The 10,732-nt window shown below is 30.7% G+C and overlaps 1 protein-coding gene across 1 annotated transcript in view; it reads left to right on the top strand.

Moving 5' to 3' along the window:
• LOC111641395 overlaps positions 1 to 10,732 on the top strand; it is a gene marked incomplete at its 5' end in the record, with an annotated part of 52,966 nt that overhangs the window by 3,204 nt on the left and 39,030 nt on the right. The window contains 2 exons of the mRNA XM_023387557.1: positions 443 to 560; positions 3,479 to 3,657. Of these exons, the coding sequence (XP_023243325.1) occupies positions 443 to 560; positions 3,479 to 3,657 (297 nt within the window). The remainder of the gene's footprint in view (positions 1 to 442; positions 561 to 3,478; positions 3,658 to 10,732) is intronic.

The following is a 10,732-nucleotide window of genomic DNA, read 5'->3' as shown; positions in this document are numbered from 1 at the left end:
CCCTATAATTACGATTCCTATAAAACTACGAAAAAATATACGTATTTTGGAAATGTTGAGTCGGATTAGTGTAGAATCGATTAATTTTATGGAAGAAAACCTTTCAATCAGCCGTAGTCCGTAAACTTGACACGTGTCGGGCTGTGATTGGAACGACTTGTAAGAAATCGGATTCCTAATAAATTGGAACGTATCTATATCTTATAGGGGGGTCGACTGTAGATAAAAAAGTTGCTTTTCCAGAAAATATATAGGGTGCAATCTCTTACTATGGATTGCAAAATATGATGATTACATTTACATTAAACTTGAGATTTTAATTATTTTGTAATAATTTGAATTAATAATTTTGAATATTATATTGAAATAAATTATTATTATTAGTAATTAGAAAATTAAGAAACATTTTTTAAAATATATTTTATCTTTCTATTAATAATAGGATGCTGAAGCTCAATATATCTGCAGAAGATTACAGTTAAAAGATATTATAGCAACAGGGTTTCAACGTTTAACAAAATATCCTTTATTATTAGAGAATGTTGCAAAATACACTCCAGGTAATAAATTGTCTTCTTTTTTTTAATCAAAATTACTTTATATGTGGTATAAAAATATTATTTAAAACAAAATCTTAATTTTAGTAATTTTTTGTTTAGCTATTATAATCATTTTAATATAAAATTAACAATAATAAAAATATCAATAACGAAAATGTATAGTTTATTTACATAATTGAATGAAAATTTGATTGATACAATTGTATCAGTTGTAAAGAATTACAACTGAAACTAATTATAATTCTTTACAACTAATTTTTAATAACAATATATGATTATGCAATTATATTAAAGTATCATTATTTATTGATATACCATATGGTGAATTATTAACGTGTTATCATGTTATATTTTGATATGATTTTTGTGAAATAAATTATTTTCAAATATGCATTGAGAAATTGAAATTTTATTCTGGAAATTACTAAAATTAATTATGTTTTATTCAAATACTGTCCATTATTTAATTTATAAGTTTAAATATCAAATAATCCTATAAATAATACAGTTTTTCTGTACTTTCAAAAATAATAAATAAAACAACTTAATAATAACTTTTAATCAGTTACATATTTTTCATCGGTTTCTGTGGATTTTCATTAATCTGCTAAATTTTCAATATCATGTCTGTAAAATTCTGGCATTTTATTCAGTTAAAGCAGTTCTGATATATTCTGTGCATGCTATTCATGTATGTTTCAGCTAAATGATTCTAAAAAGCTCTAAAAAGTATCCCACTATTGTCAAACATCATAGACAATGACTTAGTTCCAGGGAAGAGGTTCAGCCAAGCCAAGACAAGAATTATATCTTGGTAAGATATGAGAAAAGGGATACGCTTTGAGTTGGCATTTCAACCCAAATGATTACTACATAGATATACTAAAAACAGTTGAATTGAATTGACTGAAGTTAGCTTTGGAAGAAAAACAATCTTTGACCAATAGAATATGTATTATTTTCCATCAAAGACAATGCTAGGCCACATACTGCCCTACAGACCTTAAGAGCAATGTAAAGTTTGGCTGAGAAAGGATTTTTTTTTTCAGCCAAACCTTTAGCTTATCTACTCTTTTCATCTTACATATGGATAATATAAAGCAGTCTAAAGTCACAACAGATTTAATTGAATTGAATCAGAACTAAAACACTTGAGTTTTGTGGACAGCAGGACCATGGAAAGGTAGGGACAGTGGACACGTTTTCAAGATGCTGAGGTTAGGGGTGCCAAAATTCAAAAATTGCTACATTGGCAAACTAATAAATTCATAGAAAACTGTTGCATACAAGTATGATAAATTATACAGTAGAGCATCGATTATCCGACTCACTTGGGGACTGGGGTTGGTTGGATAACTGAAAAATATAAAAAAATACATTATTAGTACAGTAATACCCCGACTTACGCGAACCTGGAGTTACGCAATTTTCAAATCTCGTTGATTCGTCTTTTGTTTGAGCGCCACGCAACCCTTGATTACTCACTCCCTCCACACTATTGTTCAGCTTACATGTTCGGATGTGTCGTGCGGAATCAACACATAGCTACAATTTATTTTGTGTTATTTATTTCTGTGTTTGTTATATCTACGGAGACTCGAGAGACTCTACTATGTCATCCAAACAAAGTAGAACTAATTCTTCTGCATCAAACAAGAAAAGAAAAACTTTATCTTTGGAATGTAAAGTTAACATTTGGTATGTTCGTAAAGTCGAACGAGTTAAGCGAGAATGAAGTCATCGTTATTCCTATTTCGTTAGACTTTTCGAACGATTCGTTACTAACGCGTTTAACTCGTTTGACTTTACGAACATATCCATTATTAAAGACTTCGATTACAAAAATGAAAATTTGTGAATTGGCAAAGAAGTTTGATCTACCGGAATTGTCGGTCAGAACAATTATAAAAGGCAAAGAAAAAATTCTCGAAGCTGTGAAAAATGCTCAATCTTTAAATTCAAGCTTCATTCGTAAACGTCACAGTATTATCACTGAGATGGAAATAATGTTAAAATTATGGCTTAATAATCAAGTAAATGTGAAAAATTGTAAAATAATATAGGCCTAATTTGTTATACATATGTATTATCTAAGATTTTATTAAACATTTTTTTTTAAATTATTGTTTTCTTTAGTCTCTGGCCCCAATTAAAAATTATTTGTATGTATTTATATGCGAAATTATACCCCGACTTAGCGAATTCGACTTACGCGGTTACCGCTCATTTCCACTTATCGCATAAATTTGGGGTATTACTGTATAGTATATTAGTATATCTCATGTAATTAGTATATTAGTATATCGCTATTGACCTACTTCACGTTGAATTTTCATCGATGTTAAGCCTAACAAAAATTTTTTTAAAATAATAACCGTCGCTATTGTATTGTTAAAAATTAGAAAATTAAGCCTCGTTTAAATACTGGCTCCCTTTCATGGTCAAGCTAGTGTTGTCAGCTAAAACACATAAAAGTACTATTAAAGTAGCCAAGACATAGCCAAATATTGTAGCACCACATCACTAGTGGACATTTGAATTTGTCATCTAGAACGGGGTCGGATAATTGATGCTGTACTGTATTACTAAAAAGTGCTTTTAATAATTTTTAAATTAGTAACATGCTAATGAAAAGCTTATCCAAACAGGCACAATATTTAAGTCTGCACCTGGTGCCAAATGCTTTAGTCATGACCTTGATAGACAGTATTGAAAATAATTCAGCAGATTAATAGAAACAAGTTCTAAATACCTGTTAAAATAAGTTATTGATTAAAAATTGTTTTATTTATTATTTTCAAAGGTAAACAAAATGCCACATTACTTATAACTTGATACTTACTTGATTTATATGTCACTTATGTATTTTTATATTGAATTATTTATATTATAAAATATTTTAATTACGTTTTTAACAGCAAATGCAGTGGAATATACCAACTTACTTTATGCTGTTGACTGTAGTAAAAGAATATTAGCTCATGTTAATCAGGCTGTAAAAGAAGCAGATAATCAACATCATTTAAATGAATTACAACGTAAATTAGATAAGAGTGCCTTTGATAAGGTTGACAATAAAATTACACAGCTTTATAAGGTAAATTATCTGTAAAATTTTTAATTATTGACTTCATTATAGTTTATAAGAATACATATTAGTTGATGTATATAAACAACAATTCAATAAAGTCAGACAATCTGCTGAATTAGTGAGTTATAATTAGGTTAAGTTAATAATTAGATACAAAATTTACTTCATATCTAATTAACTTAACCTAATTGTAGCCCAATAATTTGGCAGTTTGTCTGGCTTTATATATGTTTTCATATTATTTTAAATCTAAATATCATTGCAAGAACTAAAAAAATGCAAAACCATTATTAAAGTTCAACAAAGTTCAGCTCAGCTATTTTGAAATACTAGTCTGTACTGAGGTCTTCAAAGGTAAGCTGTGAGGATCTGCTAATGATACATGAACTTTTGATGGCTCCTTCTGAGATGATATATACAAAGATGATGATATTGATATACTGTATCTGACACTGAAAAGATTTTTTTGCTGAACTCAGACTTAAAAAGTTTTTCTTAATTGGGAATTGATGTAAATGTGTATATTTTGGTTTATACCATATAATAAATGTTTGACAGGTAATTAGTGACTAGAAAGAAATTGTATTGATGTTATGTTTAGCAACTACACTAAAGTGAATTCCAGGGTTTCCTTTGTGTTTTGTAACTTTAAAGGTTTTGACTCATTCAACTGAGATAGCTGAAAAATAATATTGCAAGAAAATGATTAGTTATATATATACCTAATCATTTTCCATTAATTATTGTTTTGGAAACTGGCTTATATAAGCCAGTTTCCAAAACAATAAATAACAAATCAATAAACCCGATTTTTAATTCTAAATTATAAATTAATGAGTTATAATTATTAAAATTATTATGAGATGACAGCTTAACTGTCTGCCTCTAGTCAAATTACTTTATATTTAATTATTAAATTAGACTTATTATAGCCTGATAACATGGCAGATTGGCATCACAACTTACTTCAACTAGAATTTTAAAACAAATGAATAAATCAGTAATATTGTCACCATTTTTAGAAATATAAATAAATTCAATGAGATGATCATTTATGAATCTTTTATGTAATATGTAATATTGTCTTTCTAACACAGATTTAAAAGATTTAATTTCCTTAAGTAATCACCTTTATCTTTAGACGATTGAGTGTTATACAAAAACTGAGTTCAATCATAGTATAAGGAGTCTAATTCCTTGGTGATTATGGAGTTAAAATTGCTCATTAACTCGTGATATTGAGTTATAAATATCAATAATTTTGTTGATTAAAACTTATTTGTCATTTAAACAATCTATTTTGATGTTTCCCAAATAATAATAGTTATTTTCATATATATGTTACAGACCAAACCCAATTTCAGGCCAAACTAGTTTGTCCTACGTGTGTCAGGATATACTAGTTTAGCCTAGGATAATCTAGTTTGGCCTAAATACTTTAGGCTTAACTAGTTTGACCTAGGCCGAACTGATTTAGAATTATTATTTAAGTCAGGCCTGGCCAACCCAAATTTTTTTGTTGGCCACTTTGATCACGCGTAACATTACAATGGGCCACAATTTAGGTAAACATACTTTTAAAAAAATAAAACAAATACAAAATGAATAAGATTTCATTGTTATACCAAGAGTTCGTACTCGCATTGCACATTATAACAATGACATATGCAAATTTTCATTCATTTAATTCTTTTGGTATACACAAAACCGAAAACGAATGTTTTAATAGCTATATAATATCGCTTAGCGGGCCACACAATTTAATGTGGCCAGGCCTGATTTAAGTATGTTAATGGTTAAAATAAAATTAAAAGGCAATCAATTAAATGAACAATATTTATTCAAACATAGTCTACTTAATTATAAAAAATCAATATTGATTAGAAGTGACACAACACTTGTACAAAACTATTGGGTTGAACCAAAAGTTCGTTCGGGTATTTACATAATCGCTCGTCTGTGGTGCCTCTGTTGTGCTTATCAAGTTTTAACTTGTTTAGGTTGACATTACGAATATCTGCATATTTATTACATAAGTTTAATTACAGCTATTTTTTTAAATATTGTTAACTTTTAAGAAAAAAAAACATTAAAATGGAAGATAAGAAGGTGCATTTTCGACATCTCATGCTCTATTATTTCCGAAAAGGAAAAAATGCAACAAAAACTCAAAAAAAGGTATGTGCTGTATATGGGGAGGATGCAGTTACTGACTGAACATGCCAGAAATAGTTTTCAAAATTCAGGGAGGGAGATTTTTCTCTCAAAGATGCACCTCGGCCAGGACAACCTTCAACCATAGAAGATGAGTCCATAACAGCTTTAATTCAAAATGATCAGCATAAAACAACACGAGAGATAGCCGACATCTTAAAAACATCCCAAACATCTGTTGTCAGACATTTGGCTAGCCTTGGATACACTTCCCATTATGATGTTAGGGTTCCCCATAAGTTAAGTGAACAAAACCTTATTTAGCGTGTTTCTGTATGTGATTCACTTTTAAAACACAATGAAGATGATCCCTTTTTAAAGTGATTAATAAGAGGTGATGAAAAATGGATCGTTTACAACAATATTCAATGCAAGAGATCTTGGAGTAAGCCAGGTGATCCTCCAGTGCCACAACCTAAAGCTGGTTTGCATCCCAGAAAAGTAATGATTTCAGTTTGGTGTTTGCGCATGTTTATAAGTTCTTCACAATTGTATAATAAGTGATATGGTGAGAAGTCTTCAGAATTGCACAGGACACATTGGGTATTTGAAAAATTAATGTAGATGTTATTTATAAAGAGACAATATTTATTAAGGCAAAGTTGGATTATTAAGCATTTTACATTCAAATTAATTGATTGTGACATATACGGTTGGGTAGAAGGAATTTGAAATATATCAATACACCAGGGATGGTATTTACTATGGCTTAAGGAGAGTTGATCTTTATTTAACGATTGCGATATAGCAGAGTCCAATAAGAGTGTGTAACTGTATTTCCAATCTTTGATATTGTCTTTGAATAGTAGTTCTGAGATACCAAATGAGTTTAGAATTTTAAATAACTTGTAATGCCATAACTGCTTGAATTTAGAATAAGTTAAAAAATAAACTACACTGATATAAATCCAGCAAAATTTAATAAAATAATAATGTTTTCAACTGTTTTTTAACGATCATCCTTAGTTACCAAAAATAGAATATTAAATATAGAACACAAAATGCATTCAAAATAAATATAAAAAAATAAAAATTAACGGAAAACATCCTAGCAGATGAATTAAAGAAAAATTAATAAACAAAATAAATAGTGAAAAATTAATAATTGTAAAAGGACCTCCATGCCGTAGACAATGAGTCCGCATCTCTATGGTTTATACAACCGGTTCCCATGTGCACCTTATAGATTTCCAATCTCTCAAGATATTTGATTGTTTGCCTATTAGTCGTTGTTTTTATAATCGCTGCCTGATCCCATTCCACATTAACATCCTGTTGCCTTGCATACAATGCTAATGCAGTGTTATCAAGGTTCCTACTGATTGTACATTTGTGTTCCTTGAGCCTTTGTTTTAACCGCGCATCGTCGCACCTACGTAAACCAGTTTGGAATCGAAACATTGGCTGTGTAAAGGTTTTTTTATATTTATTTCGAATGCATTTTATGTTCTATATTTAATATTCTATTTTTGGTAACTGATTGTTGAAAAACAGTTGAAAACATTATTATTTTATTAAATTTTACTGGATTTACATCGGTGTAGTTTACTTTTTAACTGCTTGAATTTTAGGTTACTGCGTCTGTTTGATATTTTTATGATATAAGAAAGTTATATTATTGTCACTTTTAAATTTGAGTCTATAATAAAATTTAATTATTCGTTTTAGCAAAAAAGGGTAGGACCAGATGCAGATTGTTTTGTGTTGTAGAGCATAGTCAGGAACTGTTCTTTCTAAGTGGAATAATTTATGCAGAAAATAAATGTGAAAAGACTCCAGTTTATATAAATAATCCAGACTCCAAATAGGACTTGCAAAGAAAATAATTGGATTGATTATAGAATTATATAGTTTCATATGAATTTTCATATCAGAAGTTTTCAAGGTGGAACATGAAAATAAAAGGTTATCAATAGCCTGTTTTACTTTGTTCTTAATTTTAGAAATATGTGCTTTAAAGGTTACATTCCAGTCAAAGGTGATTCCCAGATAATTTATTTCATTAACAGTTTGAAGAAGAATATTGTTGTGATATAATTTAGTTCTTGATTCACCTACCAATAATAATAGCAATAAAACCTTTACTTTAAATCGATCCACCTAGCAATAAATCCGGCTAAAACTAAAGTAAAGGTTTAGCTGATTAATTTACCTTTGTAGTGAGATTTTTGTAGGAGCTAGAATAACAAGGTCATCTGCATAGAGAATGTAGTGAAAAACTCTGTTATTTATTTCAATATCATTAGTAGATTTGAGGAAGAATTGATCAGTACCAAGTAGATAGAAGTTAAACAAGTATGGCAAGAGGGGATCACCTTGAAGAACACCATGAGAGAAGGAAAGTGATGGAGAGATAATCTTGTCTTGTTTAATCTTTATGTTGTAGTTTGAGAACAGTTTTAATATAGTAGATGAGAATCGATTGCTGGCACCACAGGCTTTTAGGTTATGTACTAGTAATGGGACATAGATAGAATCAAAAGCTTTTTGGATGTCAATGAAAGAAGCATTTGTCATTGTGTCATTATTATAATTAAGAATAAAATATTTTCAATATTTGGCTTAAATTTGAATTACCCTTTTTAAAATTGATATACACATTTATAGTTGTCTAATAAAAGATTAATCTATTGCAATAGAGATCTAGGTTTAAAGCTGATCTAAACTCTTACAATTTATCATTACTAGTGTGACCGTAGGGTCGGTGTCTCTTTGACACCACGTCAGGAGACCTGAATCTGACACCACCGAGTCTCGCAGGACTCGGAAATCGTGATGTTATGTCACGCGAGCGGTAGCGGGTGAGCGATTGGATTCGGAGTAGAGGTGAGGAGAGAGACGAGGAAGTAAATTAATCGGATTCCATGGTTGCTAACAATTAACAATTTTAATGAAACTAAAGGAAATACAAAGAGAGTCAATTTCGGTCATAGTTCCCCTATTTAAGAGAGGCCCGTCGAGAGAGAGAGTTTACAAACGAATTGAGGATTGATAAATACCTTGTCTATGGACCTGTTCTTTCCACTAGTTCCAAATCTTGTCTGTTCACTGGTGTGGAGGCACGGAGGAGTGTAGAGGCTTAACCAGGCACAATTTTTTCTCACGATTTTAATCCTGGGTCACGATTTTAATTCTGGAGGACGACTTTGTTGGGCGGACTTTGGAAGATGACTATCTTCTTCTTGAGGGTTTTTTCTTGTAATTCCTCTTGGGTTTTTCCATTAGGTCAGGTGGTTGTTGTTAAGGGTCTGGCGTCCAATATGGATTCTCCATCGAAAGTTCCTGGTGACACATCCCTGACTAACTGGATCCGACTCAACAAGGAACAAACTCCGTGGGAAATAATTTTTATGGCTTTTAGCCTAACTCAATAAAACGCTCGAATTTAACCGATTAAAGTTTCCAATAATTAAAATTTAAATTATAAAATTTATTGTGGGTCTGTTCGTCCCTCACACTAGTACAGAGTGATGTAATTTACTATCTGTCATCTGTACTGACCAATATCTATTTCTGGTTAGTCATCTATAATGAGCAAAACATAAGCAAAAAATCTGACCATGAATCTATAATATATATGCTGGTCTCTTAAAAAATGAATGTCATTCAATGCATATTTAATGCTTTGCATTTTCATTCTATCCTTAATTAAAGAGCTAGTTATATCCAACAAAATATTTGTTGTAAATTGTTAAATTACAAATAAATAGAGAAAATAAAAAAGCAAATAGATTTAAATTATAAAAATTTCTCAGTATACAANTCGAGATAAGCTCCATGTATTTATGTTAGTTATGTTATCATCTAAATAAATCCTTGTTTTGTTGTTAATTGGTGTCTTTACTTCGAGTATCGCTCACACTTTACCGACGACCCCTCTCACCTCCTCCACTCGACCTGACAAAAGAATCCCGACTTTACGGGATAGAACAAGCATTTTCTAAGCCATCCACTGACCAGTGGGCAGTTCTCACCCAACTGTTGCCTATCAAAAAGAGGTACGACCTCGTCCTACCTCAGGCTGCACCCACAAGAATTTCATATAAAATTTAATGAACTATCCCAAAGGAAAACAAGCACTAGATCCACTTGATATACAGCCAAATCTAGAAAGGATATTGTGTACTTATTATTTTCCTGTTCTATTGTGTACTTAATTGATGGAAAGATAGAGACAAGCACTGTACAAAACATATTAATTTTTAAACTGTGCCATCCCAAGCTTAAAGATTGTCATTTATATATCTTAGTTATAGTAAATGGTAATGGATAGTAAGCAGTGCCAAGAAAATCATAGATTCTGTTTTTCTCATAATCAATTGTCAAGATCAGCAACAAGGAAGAACTTGTAGGAACATCCTGCTTCTGGAGGTAACATTTATTACTGAAACAGAAAGTTATTTTTGGTTACTACAAGCAAAGCCTCCTGTAGATGTTGGACAGTAAAATTCTCTTCAATTAGCAGTATATTGGCTAACATAACTGCCTCAAAAACTGGTACTGATGTCCTAAGGAAAGAAAACCAATCTTATAAAAGATAGACAACAAAGGACTAAAAATGCTAAGTTGTTTTGTATATGTTGTTTAGCTTCTGATTATGATGTAACCATAAAATTGGACTAAAGGAGACATATACAGTCGACCCCCCCTATAATTACGATTCCTATAAAACTACGAAAAAATATACGTATTTTGGAAATGTTGAGTCGGATTAGTGTAGAATCGATTAATTTTATGGAAGAAAACCTTTCAATCAGCCGTAGTCCGTAAACTTGACACGTGTCGGGCTGTGATTGGAACGACTTGTAAGAAATCGGATTCCTAATAAATTGGAACGTATCTATATCTTATAGGGGGGTCGACTGTA

This window comes from Centruroides sculpturatus, unplaced genomic scaffold, assembly GCF_000671375.1.
Source record: "Centruroides sculpturatus isolate CEXI.00-Female unplaced genomic scaffold, Cexi_2.0 scaffold196, whole genome shotgun sequence".
Lineage (NCBI taxonomy): Eukaryota > Metazoa > Arthropoda > Arachnida > Scorpiones > Buthidae > Centruroides > Centruroides sculpturatus.
This window is presented reverse-complemented; position numbering and strand designations above follow the sequence as displayed.